This window comes from Podarcis liolepis, assembly GCF_965112155.1.
Source record: "Podarcis liolepis genome assembly, chromosome: 12".
NCBI classification, from domain to species: domain Eukaryota; kingdom Metazoa; phylum Chordata; class Lepidosauria; order Squamata; family Lacertidae; genus Podarcis; species Podarcis liolepis.
This window is the reverse complement of record NC_139563.1, coordinates 6,884,256-6,904,898: the sequence shown is the minus strand read 5'-3', so window position 1 is coordinate 6,904,898 and position 20,643 is coordinate 6,884,256. Positions and strand designations below refer to the sequence as shown.

The following is a 20,643-nucleotide window of genomic DNA, read 5'->3' as shown; positions in this document are numbered from 1 at the left end:
CTAACATTTATTTCCATTGTAATGAGAATATTTGCTCTCCTGGCTTGACAGTGAATCATAGAATTGTGGAGCTGGAAGGTACCCGAGGGTCATCTAGTCCAATCTCCTGCAATGCAGAAATCTCAACAGGTGGTTCCCCCATCCAATCTGAAACCATAGCTGACCCTGCTTAGCTTTGCAAATGTGCTAGCAGTTTTATTGCTGCACCACTGGGAGACTCCCGTTTCTTTGTATCACCTTCTATATCTCACTTTCCATTTTATACATGAGAAGGGCTCTTCAAATCTTGACATGGTATTCCGGGATGCACCTCCCAAAATGGTTTAGAACTTACAGAGTATTTGCAGGCAGGTCAATAATAAACTTGGAGGATAACAGCTACTACCCACAATGGTCATGTTTTACCTCCACTGTTGGAGACAGTATGCACCTGAAGAGGAGAGGCTGGTCAACTAGGGTGAATGGCACACTGCCCCACCAATCCCAGTCTGCTCTCAGTCAGCTCTTGCCTGTCTGCCTTCTTACTTGCATCCAGTTCAGGGATGGCACTGCCTGTCAGTTTCTTCACCTTGCCTGTGTAGAACTCAAGAGGGAGAAGGATGGGGACAAAACTAAAACTATCTGGCTCTGCTTGTCATTGGCTCCAGCCCATCAGTTCCAATGGGCACTCACCACCACTGATCCTTCTTTATATTTGCACGAAACAGTAACATCCAAAGGCACTTTCTGGGCCAGTACAACAATTGCTGGAATGGAGGCTGTATGCTTCTGAATGCCAGCTGCTGGGGAGAGTGATGTTGTACTCATGTCCTGCTTGTGGGTTAGGCACAGACAATTGGTTGGCAACTGCGGGAAACAGGATGTTGGACTAAATGGGCCTTTGGCCTGATCCAGCAGGGCTCTTCTTATGTTCTTTTCAGGACCTTGGAAAGCTCCAAAGTAATGCAGACGTTGCTCCAATCTAAAGCCTAAAATTGGTCTGTTGAGACCATACAGGGAAGCCAAGAAGTTTTGGGTAGCTAGTATGATGACACAGAGCAGAATTGAGTCTGCTTGCTTGAGTGGTCCAAGCTGCTGGTCTCCAGGTCAGAATCCAACATCAAGTTGAGACAGAAATGAGCTGTAGCACCAAGTGAAAAGCATCTCACCTCCGATGGGGTGAGCTTTGAACTGCAAACTTCCTCACCCTTTTGCTTCCACCATCATACAAATTAGAAGAATCTAGTGCTTGCCTTCATCTAGTTTACCCTCTATTGCAGTCTTCATGCCTGGATCATTTTTCATGAGTGGCTTCCTCATTACCGTAAATGCCTCAAAGTAGCAGATCCTTTGAGTGACGATTGCATCTGAAAGTAGCATCCCCCGATACAACCCATTGTCACCCGATTCAGCTTTATTCCAAACCTATTGTGGATCGTATATTGTGTTGTAGGGATCAACCACTTGCATATAGCAGACACCTTTAAATCAAACATGCATGTTCCAGGCCTTTGGTTATTGGCCTGGAAAAAGGAACACGAGCACAAAATAAAACATCAAGAAGTTTCCATTGTAAGGCATAGTTCAAAGAGAAGTGCCTCTCACTTATCACGAGCCTGTAATATAAAGAGACTTAGATACACGTCCATGATTGCTGACAAAGGAAAGAATATGAAAAAGTTACATGTTGTAATAAATACAGTGTATGCCAATACAGATTTCATCGTGCAGGAGACTAGTTTAATTAGACAAGTCATGGTTACAATCTACAACAGCCTTCCTCCAACATGGTGCCCTACAAATTATAAATTCTTGTTGTTGGACTACAACTCCCCTCATCCCTGACCACTGGCTATGCTTGCTGAGGCTGATGGGAGTTGAAGTCCAGCATCATCAGGAAGGCATGAGGTTGGGAATAGCTGATCTACAGTGGCTTGGGCTATTTGTTGCACCAACTCCATCTTAGGGCAAAATTACATTAATGTAAGAACTGCTCCAGTATTCTGGTTTCCTTACACGCTCTGGAGAAAACACAGGAAGCTGCTTTATATCAAGTGAATTCATTCATCTGTCGAGAATTTTTGACAGTAACTTGCAACACTGAACTGTAGAGTCGGAAGGGACTGTGAGGGTTATCTAGTCTAGAGGGTTACTGGAACGTGTCCAGAGGAGGGCAACCAAAATGGTCAAAGGCCTGGAAACGATGCCTTATGAGGAACGGCTAAGGGAGCTGGGCATGTTTAGCCTGGAGAAGAGGAGGTTAAGGGGTGATATGATAGCCATGTTCAAATATATAAAAGGATGTCACATAGAGGAGGGAGAAAGGTTGTTTTCTGCTGCTCCAGAGAAGCGGACACGGAGCAATGGATGCAAACTGCAAGAAAGAAGATTCCACCTAAACATTAGGAAGAACTTCCTGACAGTAAGAGCTGTTCAACAGTGGAATTTGCTGCCAAGGAGTGTGGTGGAGTCTCCAACTTTGGAGGTCTTTAAGCAGAGGCTTGACAACCATATGTCAGGAGTGCTCTGATGGTGTTTCCTGCTTGGCAGGGGGTTGGACTCGATGGCCCTTGTGGTCTCTTCCAACTCTATGATTCTATGATTCTATGATTCTAGTCCAGCCCCCCAACATGGGTCTCAAACCCACAACCCTGAGATTAAGGGTCTCATGTTCTACTGACTGAGCTATCCCAGGGTTTCAGGCAGGAGACTCTCTCAGCTTCACTGGAGACACCAAGGTTTGGACCTTGGATCTTTTACATGCACATCATGTGATCTACCACCAAACCATGGCCTTTTCCATTTATTTGACAAAATCTAAATGCTGGGACTACAGGCTGAATTCCCCCCCCCCCCATGGCAATAACTAATAAGACAAACCACACAGCGTTCGTACCTTGCACTACCACCTTTGCGCTCGACTGGGTCTCGCCAATGTCACAGGTATAAATGTCACTGTCGTCTTCCTGTAAGTCGTTCACTGTGAGTTGCAGGACTGTCCCCTTCTGGCTGATCTCGTATTTCTTGCTCGCCTTGAGGTCCGTAATCCCCTTCCTCCAGGTCACTGCAGAAGCCGGCTTCTTGGTTTCGCAAGTAAGAACTGCTTTCTTATTTTCCTCCAGCTTCAGGTCCGTAAGGTCTTTGATGAAGCAGTTTCCTGCTTCTGAAAGGAAATGTGATAAAGTGATAACTAAGTAAGTGAGCGCTCTAATCAAACACAGCGACAGAGATAAATGAAACAATGGCTCAAGGATGGTGGCTACATGCTTCTCTCGTACTTCTCAGAGGTGAAGATTCTCACGCCACAACCCAAACACACAGCACCACCTTGGAGCAATTTACAAGGCTCACAATAGACAGGGAAGAATGTTCACCACCACTTGGAACTTAAAGGATATAAATGGAATGAGGCTGAATCCTGACAAGACAGAAGTACTGTTTTGGGGGGACAGGGGGTGGGCTGGTGTGGAGGACTCCCTGGTCCTGGATGGGGTAACTGTGCCCCTGAAGGACCAGGTGCGCAGCCTGGGAGTCATTCTGGACTCACAGCTGTCCATGGAAGTGCAGGTCAATTCTGTGTCCAGGGCAGCTGTCTACCAGCTCCATCTGGTACACAGGCTGAGACTCTACCTGCCTGTGCTCTGGTTATCTCTCGCTTGGACTACTGCAATGCGCTCTATGTGGGGCTACCTTTGAAAGTGAGCCGGAAGCTACAACTAATCCAGAATGCGGCAGCTAGACTGGTGACTGGGGGCAGCCACCGAGACCACATAACACCGGTCTTGAAAGACCTACATTGGCTCCCAGTACATTTCCAAGCACAATTCAAAGTGTTGGTGTTGACCTTTAAAGCCCAAAACAGTCTCAGCCCAGTATACCTGAAGGAGCGTCTCCACCCCCATCATTCTGCCCAGGCACTGAGGTCCAGCACTGAGGGCCTTCTGGCGGTTCCCTCCCTGCAAGAAGGCAAGTTACAGGGAACCAGGCAGAGTGCCTTCTCGGTGGTGGCACCCGCCCTGTGGAACGCCCTCCCACCGGATGTCAAAGAGAACAACAACTACCAGACTTTTAGAAGACATCTGAAGGCAGCCCTCTTTAGGGAAGTTTTTAATGTGTGATATTTTAATGTATTTGTAATTTTTGTTGGAATCCACCCAGAGTGGCTGGGGAAACTCAGCCAGATGGGCGGGGTACAATCAATCAATTAATTAATTAATTATGATGAAAGAGAGAATAGAGCAAGATGCTAACCATCTAGCCTGGTGAGAAGACCCCTCTCTTCTGAACCGTATTTAAGACAGGCTGCTGGAGCACAGTGAGGTCATTGCCAGCAACTGGAACATTTCTGCCTTATTTTATACTTCCTTCTTGCTTGCTGCTTTTATATTCAAGTCTAGAGTATTTATTTTTGTAATATGGAATTCCCACCCCATATATTTGGCAAACTGTTGATGGTTGTGCTTTGAAATCTGCAGTTTCTGAGATTTGGTAAAAGGTAAAGGGACCCCTGACCATTAGGTCCAGTCGTGGCCAACTCTGGGGTTGCGGTGCTCATCTCACTTTATTGGCCGAGGGAGCCAGCATACAGCTTCTGGGTCATGTGGCCAGCATGACTAAGCCACTTCTGGCGAACCAGAGCAGCGCACGGAAATGCCATTTACCTTCCCGCCGGAGTGGTACCTATTTATCTACTTGCACTTTGACGTGCTTTCAAACTACTAGGTTGGTAGGAGCAGGGAGCGAGCAACGGGAGCTCACCCCGTTGCGGGGATTCAAACTGCCAACCTTCAGATCGGCAAGCTCTAGGCTCTGTGGTTTAACCCACAGCGGTAGGTTTGCCTTTAAATGCAAATTGAATCTAGTTTCTCTCCAACCGTTGTGGAACCAAACTGAATTTCAGAAAATTTCCTTTCCAGTTGCTGACTGGATCTACTCTTTGCAAGGCACCACTACTGACCTTCCACAGTAAGCGTTGCTTTTGTTTTAGAGATTTCGGTCTCGCATGTGTATTCCCCACTGTCCTTGACTGAGGCATCGTGGATGATCAGTATGACGCGGGTCCCCTCCTCGCGCAGGTCGTACTTTTGGCTCCTCCGAATCTCTTTGCCATCCTTGCGCCACTTAATGTTGCCATCCCACTTGGACAAGTCACAACTCAAGCTAGTCTCCTGCCCCACCAGCGTGGTCTTGTCCTCCAGCTCACGTACAAATTCCGCTGGCTTTTCTAAAGGGAAAGGAAGCAAAAGAATCTTTCTATTAAGAAGAAAAATAACTCCTCAGGTTTATCATCTTTTTTACTATGTTGGATAATTTTTTTTGGGGGGGGGGGGAATCTGTAGTAAAGGAGCAACAAGACAAGGAACTGAGATTCAGCAGGCATTTCATCTTATAAACATGTGCTGAAAATGTTTCTGTTCCATCATGCTTATGCAATTAGGAATAAATTTTTCCGAAGCAGGTAGCTGTTTTCTGATTTTAACATGTTTATATGGTTGTATGATTTTATGAATAGTTGTTGCAAACTGCTCTGATTTTTCAAAAACAAAGAGTGGTATAAAAGGTAAAGGGACCCCTGACCATTAGATCCAGTCATGGCCGACTCTGGGGTTGCGGCGCTCATCTCGCTTTACTGGCCAAGGGAGCCGGCGTACAGCTTCCAGGTCATGTGGCCAGCAGGACTAAGCCACTTCTGGCAAACCAGAACAGCGCACAGAAACACTGTTTACCTTCCCGCCAGAGCGGTTCCTATTTATCAACTTGCACTTTGAGGTGCTTTCGAACTGCTAGGCTGGCAGGAGCAGTGACCAAGCAACAGGAGCTCACCCCGCCGCGGGGATATATTTTCATAAATAAATAGTGCCATTTTATAATCTGTTGAGACTGTCCATGTCCCAAAGAGATGTTCCTGCTTAAGATGCACACCCATATTTCCTCTACGCACCTTTCACGACTAGAGTGGCTTTGGAGCTTAAGTCACCGAGGGAGAAAACGACCTCTCCAGCATCAGTAGCCATTGCTTTTTTAATATTGAGAGTGTATTTCCTCCCTTTGTTGAATGCTCTAACCCGTCCCTCGTGGCCCACTTCAGTTCCATTGATGAGCCAGCGGCAATCTTCAGCGCTTTCGTGGGAGAGAACACATTCAAAGCTACAACTCTCCCCTTCCAGGACTTCCGTGTTCTTGAGGCGTTTGGTGACGCCGATGTTCAGTTCTAAGGACAGAGATAAAAGGGTTATCAGAGAGGCTTTGGCTCCCTACACAAGGCAAGTGCAATGCAGAGTGAGAGCAGGGGAACCCCTGTGCAAACAGAGAGCATGACTAAGGAATCCCCAGGGCATTGCCACAGAGGAAGTATAAACAGAAAAAAAGCTCGTTTGGATGCATTTGAATGCATTTGTTATTTAAAAAGAGTATTGTCTTGGGTCATTTCTCTAAGGTGGTCTTTTTTAAAGTTTTTATGTGTTTATATGCCTATCACACTTTTAAACTTAAAATCCATTGTTGTATATTGTTTTAAATGTTTGTTTTGCTATTGGGATTGTAGCTCCATTTGTGTTTCTCAAGCTGGTCTCTGACTGTAATAAATTTCATGTTCATGAGTACAGTGGTACCTTGGGTTAAGTACTTAATTCGTTCCGGAGGTCCGTTCTTAACCTGAAACTGTTCTTAACCTGAAGCACCATGTGGCGTTTGCCTCCTAGGTGGGTCATAAGGAAAGGGTTAAATGAGTGTGATGTGATTGACCAGAGAGAAACTGATAGGAGGAGTTAGAGTGAGAGTCGGAGCTGTGTGGAAGTCAGTTGAGAGTTGGGAGTTGAAGAAGGAAGAGGGAGGATAAGTCTGTGGGCTGGTGGAGTTGTGTGGTGAGTGAGTGAGAGGAATTGTTAGGTGGAGTCAGATAGATAGTTGAAATAATCAGTTTGAAGTTGTTAGGAATGCACAGGACAGTTAAGGAACTAAGATTAAGAAACTGCCAAGGAAAATTAACTGAAACCATAAGCTTGTTCATGCCTATAAATAAACGTGATTATTTGTTAATGGTAACAACTGTCTGGACTCCGTGATTACCCATGAGAAACGGGTTGGTGACAGTGAAGAAAGCAATCACAGTGGTGGCACAGGGTCAATAGACACCACTGTATTGTGTCACCACTGTATTGTGTCAATAGGCACCACTGTATTGTCTTCCGTAACATTCTGCTGTGTTAGAACCCTAGGAAGGACAAGAAAAGATGGCAAAAGATACACAAAGCTGGTGCACATTTGTTTTGGCCCTCCGCTTGTGGTCTGGCTTGTGGGGCTTCGTGGGGGTGCATGTTTACACCTTGCAACTCTACCGTTCCAGACTTCATAATGCAGCAGCCCCTACCTTGGACGCTGACTCTAGACTTGGCCACCTCTGTACCAAGGTCGCATGTATACAAGCCAGCATCAGCCTTGCCGAGGTCATGGATAATGAGACCCAGCGTCTTCCCAGCCTGCAACATCTCGTACTTGTCGCTTGGGGTGAGTTCCACACCCTCCTTCTTCCAGATGGGCTTGACCTTTGCCTTGGAGACCTCGCACTCCAGGCTGACTGTACTGCGCTCCTCTGCAGCAACATCATCTAGGGACTTCATGAAGACAGCAGGCTTCTCTGAAGAACGGTGCAACAAGGAAAGGAAACGGCAATGTTTAGATCCAACTTTCCGGGTGTTACTTATTTCACAAAACTCATACAGCAGCATGATTGTAAGGAAAGCGAGGACCAAGGCCCTTAGGTGGAAAAAGGAAACTCACCTTTCACCTTCAGCCGAGCACTCTCGGTGACTTTCTTCTGAACCTTGATCGTCACTGAGCCAGCATCTTCTGGCATGACGTGTTTGAGCATCAGGCTGTGAGAGGTGCCCAGTTTCTTGATCTCATTGAAGTTGTTGGGGAAGAGGTGTGTGTCATTGAGGAACCATTCCACGTCGTCAATGTCTTCAGACAGCTCACAGGAGAAGAAGGCACAGTTCTCCTCCTCAATTTCCACATCTTCCAGATGCTTCGTTATCTCCACTTTGCGTTCTGTTTGAGGGGAGGGATTAGGCACACAATGAGGTTCCACAGTACAAGATGCTAACTTACCAGAACCATCTCCAGCTCTGCAAACAGCATGTTGCAAACTTCTTGCGGCCTCCATTCTATATGCAAAGGCAGTTTCCCACATAGCATTTTCAGAGAATCCAAAGGGCCACGATAGCAAATAAAATATTTTTCTGAACATCTCAGATTCTCCATCTGCTGCCTAAGAAATGTCCTCCCCTGTCTTATGGCTTCTTCCTCCCCACACTCCAAATAAGCAAGCTCATTCCATTCTCCTGAGGAATGCACCATTCTCCAATACATTACAGGTTGTCACAACACACTCTGCATTGTAAATTCCCTTTCTAACCTGCATCCTGAGCAGGTAGCAGCAACCTTCTCGGGCTGTGTGTCGAGGTGTGTCAGAGTGGCTTCAACTTAGGAGAGGCTGAGTGTGCTGGGCCCGGGGGTAAACCTGAGCAATGCGGTCCAGATCTGGTCCCGAATCCAAGGGTTCCACAAACAGTCAGTCCGACAGGGTCAAGGCAGGAAACCAGGCAAGGTCAGGCACAGGGTCACAGGCAGGTTCCAGCAAGCAGCAATGTTGCTCCTGCAACCTGGGGAGGGCTCCGACAGCCTTTTATCTCTGTCGGGGTAATGGCTGGTCCTGATCCCACGGTGACTCACCTCCCTGTCTCGCCCGAAGGCGAGCACTCCTCCTGCGAGTACTCAGGTCTCTCCTTCTCTCAGACCTAAGCCTTTGCAGCTCGGGTGATGTTGGTGGGTTACTAGACTCAGAGGCCACCTCAGCCTCTCCTGACCCAACGGGTAGTGGAGCAGCTGTAAGTGATGGCCCAGCTGGAGGCAACGAGGTCATCCCCGCATCTGGAGCCAGGGCCCAGCTGGTGCTTGTTGCAGGGGAACCTGTGCAGACTGGGACTCTTCAGAATCAGGACCCAGACTTGGTTCAGATGCCGCCTGAGGCAGAGGATCTGGTGCGGACTGCGACTCCTCTGGTTCCGAGTCTGAGCCCGAGTCCCAGGCCATCACACTGAGTCAAGGCAAACAGGAACTGGGCAAAAAGAGGCAACAGTCTCTCTTGCATTTGAGGGGGCATTTATTGACATCTTTCAAAGGTGCCAGAGGGTGGAGCTTTTTCTATCTGCCTTAATGCGGCATATAGACATGTCCCTAAAAATTATTCACTTAACAGATTTCACCCAATTTCTAATAGTAAGTATACACATGAGAAAATTGCTAATTTCTTTTCCTGCACATAAAGCAAGGCTGGACTCCCCTCACCTTCCCTCCATTGTTTCACCTACGTACCCAGAATGGTCAGTGAGGCCTTGGTCTCTGAAGTCCCAGCTTTGCATTTGTAAACACCAGAATCTCCAACAGACAACTTCAGGATTTTTAGCTCTGCTGTGTTCTTATCTCTCTTGAGCTTAAACCTCTCTGAGGGCTCGATGAGGGTGTGGTCTTTGTACCATTCTACAACCTTTGGAGAAGGCTTGAACTCACAAGAAAGGACAACCGAGTGGGTTTCCTGGACAACCTTGTCTTCTAGGTGCCTGGTAATAGTCACTTGAAGATCTACAAAGAGAAGGAGCAAGGAGGGTCATGATGGACAAAGAAGAAGTTGCAATGAATCAGATCTAGGGGAAACTATGGGAGTGGCATTGAATTAGATCTAGGGGAACTATGCACAACTGCTAGTTAATGCATGAAGGAGGGACACTGGTGGCGCTGTGGTCTAAACCACTGAGCCTCTTGGGCTTGCCAATCGGAAGGTCGGCGGTTCGAATCCCCTCAACGGAGTGAGTTCCCGTTGCTCGGTCCCTGCTCCTGCCAACCTAGCAGTTCGAAAGCACACCAGTGCAAGTAAATAGGTACTGCTGTGGCAGGAAGGTAAACGGTGTTTCTGTACACTCTGGTTTCCATCACGGTCACCCGTTGTGCCAGAAGCAGTTTAGTCCTGCTGGCCACATAACCTGGAAAGCTGTCTGAGGACAAACACCGGCTCTCTCAGCCTGAAAGCGAGATGAACACCGCAACCCCATAGTCACCTTTGACTGGACTTAACCGTCCAGGGGTCCTTTACCTTTACCTTTTAACGGGTAAAGAAGGGGTAAAGAACCACAGAATTGTATTGCTAGATAGACTCGTACTTGTTCTGGGCCCAGGGGTTAATCCAAGCAACGTGGTCCAGGTCCGGTCCCAAATCCAAGGATTCCATGAGGAATCAGTCCAATAGGGCCAAGGCAGGCAACCAGGCACAGGGTAACAGACAGGTTCCAGCAAGCAGCAATGCTGCTCCTGCAACCTGGGGTGGGGTCCGGCAGCTTTTTATCTCTGACGGGGTAACAGCCGGTCCTGATCCCCTGGTGACCCACCTCCCTGTCTTGCCCAAAGGTGAGCACTCTTCCTGCGAGTACTCAGGTCTCTCCTTCTTTCAGACCTTAGTCTCTGCAGCTCGGGAGACGTCAGTGGGTTACTAGACCCAGAGGTCACCTCAGCCTCCCCTGACCCAACCAGTAGTGGAGCAGCTGTAAGTGATGGCCCAGCTGGAGGCAACGAGGTAATCCCCGCATCTGGAGCCAGGGCAGGCTCAGGCCTTTGACTCAGCCCAGCTGGTGCTTGTTGCAGGGGAACCTGTGCAGACTGGGGCTCTTCAGAATCAGGCTCCAGACTCAATTCAGATGCCTCCTGAGGCTGAGGATCTGGTGCGGACCGAGACTCTTCTGGTTCTGAGTTTGAGCCCGAGTCCCAGGCCATCACAATACTATGCTTGACTGAGGTATCGTGGATGATCAATATGGAGCGGGTCCCCTCCTCGCGGAGGTCGTACTTTTGGCTCCTCTGAATCTCTTTGCCATCCTTGCGCCGCTGAACGTTGCTCATCTAAAAGCCCCCCTGCCTTTTCCTCAAGAACCACCCTGAACAGACCTGCTGCTGCTGCTGCTGTTTCAAGTTCTGAGGAAGAAGTGACTTACCTTTCACCACCAAGTTCGCTGTGGACTTTGCTTTGCCAATGGCAAACTGAATAGTGCCTGTCATCTCTACGTCAGTCTTCCTCAGGATCAGGCGGTGCAGCCTCCTCTCCTGTTCTATCACAACATCCTTGCCGGCCTGCAGGAGTTCTCCACGGAGAGACCATTTGGGGGGCTTGACAGACTCAATGGAGATTTCGCACTCAAACCTGGCTTCCGCTGGCTCACTGACCTCCACATCCCTCAGCTCCTTCACAATATTGATGGATTGCTCTGAGGACAAGGAGGAGCCAAAGAGAAAAAGGTCAAAGGTCCATCCTGCTGCCTCCACGCAGACCATGTAGTGGTGGCTTATTAACAGCTATTTAAAATCATCATAATGTTGAGATTTGAACATTGCTGGGCTCCTTGGTCCAGCTTAGGACAAGAGGAGCAGGAAATAAATATTAATATGCAGTAGCATATTTTTAAACCCTTCAGCTTTTCCACTAAGAGCAAAACTAGCCAAGTTCTGACTCCTCTTCCTGCTCTTGTTGTAGGCCCAGTGTGGGTAGCCTGTGGCCTTCACGTCAGTGTTGCTGGACTACAAATCCCATCACCCCTGACCATTGGTCATACTGGCTGGGCTGATGGGAGCTGTAGTCCAGAAACAGCTGGAAGTCTACAAGTTCTTTAGCCATATTGCAGGCAGACTTTCTTTGTTGGTTCTCTTTATTTCCCCACCTCTGACCGTGGCAGCAAATTATGCAACACAATGATACATGCAAATATTGGGGCAGGCAGTGGGGGAGTTGACCCAAAGCTGTCATTTTCAGTGGCAGCCCCATGTCAATCATCAAGCCCAGCTCTCTTGTGGGGTTGCAATTCTAAACACATTTAACCTGACACATCTTTTGCCATTAAAAGTGCACAGGCTTAGATTGTAAGGACAATTCTTATATACTATGATATTTTCTTCTGGAATCTTTTAGGTTATACTGACACTTTATTGGTATGCTTTTTGCTGTAGCTAGGAAGTTAGGGCGATCAATACATTTGATGATTTGAATTTTGTTGAAAGGGCACTTTCCCACAGGATATTATGCAGATCTCCGATGGACTGATTCCTTTACTCAATCTGCTCAGTTCCTTTCATAAAAAAGGGTGCAGAACCCAAAACACAATTCATGTATGTGGCAGAGAGAAGTACAAAGCCTCTTACAGCATGGGGAAGTCCTTTTAAGTAATGTCAGTTCCTACACTTCAAGTTGTGTGCCTAACATTCTGGATCAACATCAGGAGAAACTGTCATGTGAAGCTATCCTAATGTTCTGGGGTAAGGTTCAGCGATAGTAGCATTTTTACCATTAAATCTGCTTTAACCTCAGTTCAGAACCAGCAATGCAATGAACCTGGCTCTAGTTCAGTAATGACTATTTGGTCACCTGTAGGTAGGACCCAAAACTGCAGACCAATATTTATGTATGCAACTATAGCAGGAAGGTTATTGATTGCCAAAAATTGGAAAAGCAGCAGCGTCCCAACTAAAATAGACTGGCTATCTAAAATGATGGAATACTTCCATATTGCCGAACTAACAGGGAGGATAAGAGGAGATATGGTACAAAAAGTGAATAAGGAGTGGGCTATCTTTAAGGAACACATCAAAATTTATGTTTAAAAAGTAGATTTTCTGACAGATACTGAGTGAATCCAGAAAATGATTAGAGTGAAAGGAGAGTAAAGTCAAGATAGAAGAAGAGATTAAAGAAATAATGAAATGCGTTTAAGCTGGTTGGAAAAATAAAACAGCATAACAAGAACGGCTGGAAGTCAAATCACTTGGCAGATGTCCGTGTGGGGTAGGTGTGTAGGTATGTTGATATGTACAGTATAGGTAGATATTATATAGAGTATTGTAGGTATGTTTTATGTTATGAAAATAAGGTAGTGTGTTGTGTATGTGTATTGTATAAATGTAAATGTATGTGTTTTATATGTTAATAAAATAAAATTAATTAATTTTAAAAAAAGAACTGGGCAAATATTTTGCCTGCATTTCCACAACACCTTGTCTGGAAAGAAGGGCAGGGGTGGCAGGAACAAGCCTGAAATCTAAATGATGCTCTTCTTGGCTTTGGGAATTCCACCCACCCATCTTGCGATATTTAGATAAATGGCATGACTACTCAGTTTCATGGGTTCCCTCCACATATTCCAGCTGAGAACAAGTTAGTACCTTCCACATAAAACTGAGCACTGCTTTTGTCATCGATGGCATCACAGGTGTAAATGCCTTCATCAGCAAACTCTGTCTCATTGATTATGAGCTTCCTGTAGACCCCGTCGCTGACAATCTCATACTTTTCGCCAGGTTGGATCAGTTTGTTATCCTTGTACCACTTGACCTCAGCATTGCGGCGAGACACTTGGCACTCCAGAAAGCCCCGGTGCTTCTCAATTGCAATCTTTACGCGGAGAGGTTTCACAAACCTTACAGGCAGTTCTAAAGGAGGACAAGGAAACATCATTACTAGCACTACTGCTTTGAATCAATATAGTGCTTTAGGAAGTTCAAAACATTTGATATTCATTTTCACCTGGCGCCTAAAAACGTATAATGAAGGTGCTAGACAAGCCTCCCTGGGGAGAGCATTTTACAAACAGGGAGCCACTGCAGAAAAGGCCCCGTTCTCATCTTGCCACCTTCCCGAACTCTCATGGAGGAGGCACACAAAGAAGGCCCTCAGATTATGATCACAAGGTCTGGGTCGGTTTATATGGGGAGAGGCGGTCATTAGGTATTGTGGTCCTGAACTGTTTAGGAAATTAACCAAACTGAAAGTGCATTTTTAAGAAAGACTAATAAGCCACCCATCACTGGTCCCATCACCTCCTGGCAAATAGAAGGGGAAGAAATGGAGGCAGTGAGAGATTTTACTTTCTTGGGCTCCATGATCACTGCAGATGGTGACGGCAGTCATGAAATCAAAAGACGCCTGCTTCTTGCGAGAAAAGCAATGACAAACCTAGAAAGCATCTTAAAAAGCAGAGACATCACCTTTCTAACAAAGGTCCGTATAGTTAAAGCTATGGTTTTCCCAGCAGTGATGTATGGAAGTGAGAGCTGGACCATAAAGAAGGCTGATTGCCGAAGAATGGATGCTTTTGAATTATGGTGCTGGAGGAGACACTTGAGAGTCCCGTGGACTACAAGAAGATCAAACCTATCGATTCTTAAGGAAATCAGCCCTGAGTGCTCACTGGAAGGACAGGTCCTGAAGCTGAGGCTCCAGTACTTTGGCCACCTCATGAGAAGAGAAGACTCCCTGGAAAAGACCCTGATGTTGGGGGGACGACAGAGGACGAGATGGTTGGACAGTGTCCTCGAAGCTACCAGCATGAGTTTGACCAAACTGCAGGAGGCAGTGGAAGACAGGAGTGCCTGGTGTGCTCTGGTCCAGGGGGTCACAAAGAGTCGGACACGACTAAATGACTAAACAGTAACAACAACAAATAAGCCACACTGCAATACAATGCCATCATAATTACCTTTTACTTTAAGTTTTGCTCGGGATTCTGCTTTTTCAGCAACAAATTTGATTTCTGCTGAATCCTCCATCTCCACGCTTCTGTAGACTAGTGCGTAGCTTTTCCCTGTGAACACAGACACAAACTCACAGTTACGGGCCATCAGTTTTGAGATCTGTACCACACCTTAGTCACCCGCTCCTTAATCCCATTGTAGCCTCTTGTACTGCCCAAGAGGACACGGAAAGCACATTTTTAGTAGTAAATCCCACAACACAAGAATCCCCTTACCCCTGGAGGGCATGGTCTAACATCCATTTCCTTAGCCCAGAGAATCACGGGGTTTATAGCTCTGTAAGTAGACTAGATATATCCATCTGAGAATTCTTAGCACCTTTGTCAAACAACACTTCCCATAATTATTTGGGGAAAGCCACAACACTCAAACTGGTATATAGTCATACCTCGGGTTACAGACACTTCAGGTTGCATTTTTTCTGGGTACGGACCCGCTGAAACCCGGAAGTACCAGAACAGGTTACTTCCGGGTTTTGGGGGTCATGCATGTGCAGAAGCGCCAAATCGCAACCCGCACGTGTGCAGACACGCCACTGCGGGTTGCGAACATGCATCCTGCACGGATCACATTTGCAACCCGAACTGTTATGTTGTGGGTGAACATATCAGACGACACAGCGATTCTTCAAACAGCTCTTGTTTATTCACAGGCCAGAACGCAACTGAACTGAAGGGTTCAGCCAGCCTGCTTATATAGAGCTCCACTACAACGTAACTGTAACAACTTTCTGTAACTATCCAATCACTGAACGTCACTTTCAATCCCTTATTTGCATATGTGGACCTGAGTGAAAACTATCTACAGTATCCCCCTGCTGGCCCAGGGTGAGAACTTCAGTATATAACACGAACGTCCACTGTATAACTGATATGCATGTGATCTGAAGGTGTGCCCTCAAGCTTTAGTTATGCAGGAGACCTAAACAGTTCAGACTTGCTTTCCAGTGGTCTTCCCCCACATGCCCTTCCAACATGAAAACAAATCCAATGTTTCTACTCATCGGCTGTCCCCTTTCCTACCGTCCTGGCGCAACCTGATGTTCTCTCCGGCCCGGATCTTGTTTTCGTTGCTGAACCACTGGGTTTCAACCTCGTCGTGTGAAATCTCGCAGGTGAAGGAAGCACTCTCTTTCTCGCTCACCTCCACATCTTCCAGTGGCTTCACTATCTTGATATCTCGGGCTAAGGGGTTACAAAGAGGTATTTTACTGGAGATATTTGCTCCTACTGACTTCTGGATAAGTTGTACTCAGGCAAAATGTGTTCCTTTTGGCCTGCTCCTCTGTCCTTCCTCTTTCTTTCTTTTTTAAATTTTATTGCAAATATGTACAAATCAAAACTTACAAACTTGAAAAAGAAATAAGAAATTAAGAAAGGTTACAAAAAAAAGAAAAGAGAAAAAGAAAAGAAAAATGACAAACAGAAACATAAATATCATACACCGATACAGTTAAGTCTTAATAAAGAAAAAAGAAAATCATAAATAAAACGACATTAAGTCATTCATTATTAAACTAATACTTCACAGATCAAACACAAATGTTTTTAAAAATTACCTCTTCCATGTCATCCATTTTGCTAATAAACTGACATTTCTTAAATATTTCGTTTTTTCGTGTTTTTTGTTCTTTCGTTCTTTGGGCTTCCGTCAGTCTCGCAACAGTTCATTATTTCTAATGGAAAATAACTTATCTGCATTTAGGGGTGCAATGCCCCTGCACCCCTAAAAGGGGGTAAGCGGACTTTTAGCTGTGAGTAGGGAGGTGATGTGAAAGGGGAGGTTTGAGGCCCTTTGACCTCTAGACTGGCTAATCAGTTCACCCCAACTGAGCTACAACATCATTTATTTTATTTGTTTGCTTGTTTATCATTTAGTAAAGGTAAAGGTAAAGGGACCCCTGACCATTAGGTCCAGTCGTGGCCGATTCTGGGGTTGTGGCGCTCATCTCACTTTATTGGCCGAGGGAGCCGGTGTACAGCTTCCGGGTCATGTGGCCAGCATGACTAAGCCGCTTCTGGAGAACCAGAGCAGCACACGGAAACGCCGTTTACCTTCCTGCCAGAGTGGTACCTATTTATCTACTTGCACTTTGACGTGCTTTCGAACTGCTAGGTTGGCAGGAGCAGGGACTGAGCAACGGGAGCTCACCCTGTCACGGGGATTCGAACCACCGATCTTCTGATCGGCAAGTCCTAGGCTCTGTGGTTTAACGCACAGCACCACCTGTGTCCCGTTTATCATTTAGTGGTAGTAGAAAAATACAGAAAGCTTCATCACATACCAACGATACTTAATGGAGCAATTGTAGAGCAATTACACAGCCTAACTGTAGATATCAGCACTTTCAATACACATTCTATTCCCCCTTTATGATAGTGTGCATTAGTTCAATTTATGTTAAAAAGAGGAAAAATGAGAATCCTGTTTAGCATGCCTTTTAATTATATACACACCCCAGAAGCTATCGGTACTAATAGAACAGAATGCACCATGTTTTCATGCTCTCCTGCTGGTGGACTTTCTGTAAGCACCCAGGTGGCTACTGTGAGAATGAGATGCTAGGCTAGATGTACCTTTGGGTAGATGGTTTTTTCCTCCTTCCCCGAGATGCTCCCTTGCCTTTCATCTACATCCTGCACTTACAAGCACAGTGGTGGTACCATTGATGGGCAACAATTGGACAGACCTAAGGAGGAGAGACCTTAACCATGATCCTGGGGTTAAGTTACATACTAAACCAGATCTTGGCGTAGAAGAAGAAGAAAAAGAGTTTGGATGTGATATCCTGCTTTATCACTACCCTAAGGAGTCTCAAAGCGGCTAAAGTTCTCCTTTCCCTTCCTCTCCCACAACAAACACTCTGTGAGGTGAGTGGGGCTGAGAGACTTCAGAGAAGTGGGACTGGCCCAAGGTCACCCAGCAGCTGCATGTGGAGGAGCAGGGAATCGAACCCAGTTCACCAGATTACAAGACTACTGCTCTTAACCACTACACCACCACTAGCTGCTGCACCACACAGGGAACAGGGGATGAGCAAAGCCACAGTTTGGCTTACTGTGAAGTGCAAGCCAGGCCACTGAGCAACACAGACATTCTACCTGTGACATTTATCCCTCCTCACATGCAAGGCACCACCTGATGCAGCAGTGATGGAATCTTAATAAATACACATGTGAATCGGCCTGATGACTGGGCAGCATTTTAGGCAAAATCATTCGGAAAGGAAAATATTTTTGTTCTTCCCACTGAAACATACCATAGACCACCAAGTTAGCTGAGCTCTTGTCGTCAACAGCATCGCACATATATGTCCCTTTGTCTTCAAATTCGCATTTGTGAATTGTGAGGCTTCTCGTGGTCCCTCGTGCAAAGACTGCAATTTTTTTATTTGGCCGAAGTTCGATTCCATCCTAAAAGGAAGAAGTCCAAATCATGTTTTAACAGACTCACCAAGCTTCTTAATTGCAGTGTTCTTGTCTCACCAAAATCAGTATGGAACAAGAAAGTATTCCACTGCTTGAAGGTACTATAATACTTTCATTCAAGATCCACAAAACTCTGTTTGGACAGGATATAATTCACACCTGAGGCCCCATTGGAGATTTGCCAGAATTTAATAACTGCCATTGTGTTCCTAAGAAAGATGCCACTTACTCTAGAAAGTCAACGTCAGATTTGAGAATGAGCCACCATTTCATTGAATTTGCTGTTGCTGGGGAGATTTATATGTTGCCATTTCGTGATTGACAGCCATAGCCTTTAAATACCCTGCATGCAGCGTTGAGCTTCCTCTTTTCACTGTGCGCATCGGATTACCCACCCACCATCCCTAATTTTAGGGATGTTGCATTGACCTTGCTATGCCTGCCATGGGGTTTTCTGCTTTTGGGGCAGGGGCCTGGTAGGAATTTTGTCCCTCTGGTTGATTGGCTGGTGCCATTTGGTTTTTGCCTACTGCGTAGCAAATCTTCACAAGTTGTAAGGTTGCAGTTAGGCATTGGTTTAGGAGTTGGTTGGTGGAGGGGCATGGATTGGCTGTGCCTGCCCCTCCAAAATGCTGCTGCTGCAAGGGTTTTCCGTTAAAGGAGTCCAGGGGCTCGCCATACTTTTGTCCGAACCCCTGTCAAGGGGCTAGGGCCAGGCAAGAGCCCCTGGGAGCATTTGGGGAGAGGTGAGGCACGGTTCCCAGTCCCGTCTCTCTCCCCAAAATGTTTTCTTTTTACTGACTTTGCAAGCGGGCGAATGTCAGTCTGTCCCCGTGCGGGGTCAGATAGTCGCAACCAATGCCTAAGCAACCACTCACATTGCTTGTAATTTTAATAAAGTTGTGGCCAAAATTATGCCCAAAACCTTAAAACTAAAATCTTGTGTCAACTTGTATTTTATTGGGGGTGTCGACACGCAAGAGGAAAGACTGTGTCATACATTTCCAAGAGGAATGAGGTTCTTGTGATACAATTTAGTGCAATGTTTCAATGCTCCTGAGTGTCCAGTCTTGCTCTGATTATTACTGTTATGGGATGGTGAGCTTGAGCTGAAAGACTTTTGGGGGTCTCTTAATGAGTCAGTGATTCCCGGTTCTGCATTTTTTGCAGATGGGTTTTCCATCTATATATGTTGCTTGAAGCTTACCAGGTATGCGTGGACTTGTATTGTTGCCAATATTTGTCCTTGTGAGCTGTGAATTGTGTTACATTACTTGTGGCTTGTACGAGACCGCTGTTTTATTTGATTTGTTTTGTGTGTTGTGCTTTATGATGGGTGTAAAGCCGAATAAACATTTTTTGATTGATACTTTGTTCTGGCTAAGTTGCTCCCTATGTTATGAAGATTCGCTGACTTTGACAATAGCGAGTGTGTCTCTCTCCATCCCTTGGCTGGGTGGGAAACCATCAAGCTGTCTGTGTAAAAATGCTTAAACAGGCAGCTCAAAAGAAAGACTGAGGGTCCGAAAGCTGAGTCGGAGCTTTGCAATATTTTTGGATATCTGTTGGGGTGCTAAGCACCTATGTTCAAGCTACATATTTGTAAGTAAATACAAATACTACACAACACCCTGAACTTTCTGCGACGGAAGAGTCCATGTGACACATCAGACCCCTTTTCCTCACGGTAGGAAAAGTCACATGGCAAGTAAATTCAGTACCTTACGCCACTTGACATCTGCATTAGGCCTGGAAAGTTCACATTCGAAGGTTACTTCATCCTTGTTCTGAGCATTAATGTCTTGCAAAGGTTTAATTATTTTCACGGGCCGTTCTGCCAAAAATGAAAACAACAATGGTAGTAGTAGCAGATAATAATAAATAATAATAATAAATAATAATAATAAATGCCAGTGAAAAGAGAATGCCTGTGAAAGAGAACCAGTCCACCCCACAATTCAGGCATAATAATAATAATAGTAATAATAATAATAGTAGTAGTAATAATAATAATAATAATAATAATAATAATAATAATAAAGCCCTTCATCCAAGGATTCCAGGGCAGATTGTTATTAGTAGTAGTAGTAGTAGTAGTAGTAGTAGTAGTAGTAGTAGTACACCGCCTGTCAGGGAACTGACATCAGAGCGAGAGGCGAAGGGGAGGCTCACAGATTCTGCTGGCGAAGGACCCAGCAGCAGGGGGAGAAACAACTCAGTAGATGGGGAAGCCAATCAGCACAACACCAGGGAGAAAGGGGGGCAGACAGGGGAATCGGAGGGAGGGCTCCAGGACTCTTCACTGGACGTCAGTGAGGAGAGCCCAGGTCCTCCGCTGCCCACGCCCTCCCTGCACAGAAGACTCCTGCGCAGTGAGAGGAGGAGGAGACTGGGTGTCAAACAACTTTTAAGTTTGAAGAGGTTCAAGAAACGCCCACTGACGGATTCTGCCAGTGACTGAGGCAGCCGCAATGAGCAAGGGCTGTGCAGTCAGAAAGGTTTAACAAGGCAAATTAGCCTAGAGAGGCACCAGTTTACGCACGAGTAACTCATAGCCATTACACCGCCCTTATCCAAAAATCTCAGGGTGGTTCACAACAGAAAAATAGAA

The 20,643-nt window shown here is 46.0% G+C and overlaps 1 protein-coding gene across 50 annotated transcripts in view; it reads right to left on the bottom strand.

Moving 5' to 3' along the window:
- OBSCN (obscurin, cytoskeletal calmodulin and titin-interacting RhoGEF) overlaps window positions 1-20,643 on the bottom strand; it is a 281,685-nt gene that overhangs the window by 177,321 nt on the left and 83,721 nt on the right. For all 50 annotated transcript variants that reach the window (XM_083466412.1, XM_083466407.1, XM_083466411.1 and 47 more), the window contains 12 exons: window positions 19,754-19,866; window positions 17,864-18,017; window positions 15,627-15,788; window positions 14,550-14,654; window positions 13,237-13,503; window positions 11,022-11,291; window positions 9,355-9,621; window positions 7,759-8,028; window positions 7,349-7,615; window positions 5,921-6,190; window positions 4,937-5,203; window positions 2,876-3,142 (listed from right to left, as the gene is read on the bottom strand). In XM_083466412.1, the coding sequence (XP_083322538.1) occupies window positions 2,876-3,142; window positions 4,937-5,203; window positions 5,921-6,190; window positions 7,349-7,615; window positions 7,759-8,028; window positions 9,355-9,621; window positions 11,022-11,291; window positions 13,237-13,503; window positions 14,550-14,654; window positions 15,627-15,788; window positions 17,864-18,017; window positions 19,754-19,866 (2,679 nt within the window). The remainder of the gene's footprint in view (window positions 1-2,875; window positions 3,143-4,936; window positions 5,204-5,920; window positions 6,191-7,348; window positions 7,616-7,758; window positions 8,029-9,354; window positions 9,622-11,021; window positions 11,292-13,236; window positions 13,504-14,549; window positions 14,655-15,626; window positions 15,789-17,863; window positions 18,018-19,753; window positions 19,867-20,643) is intronic.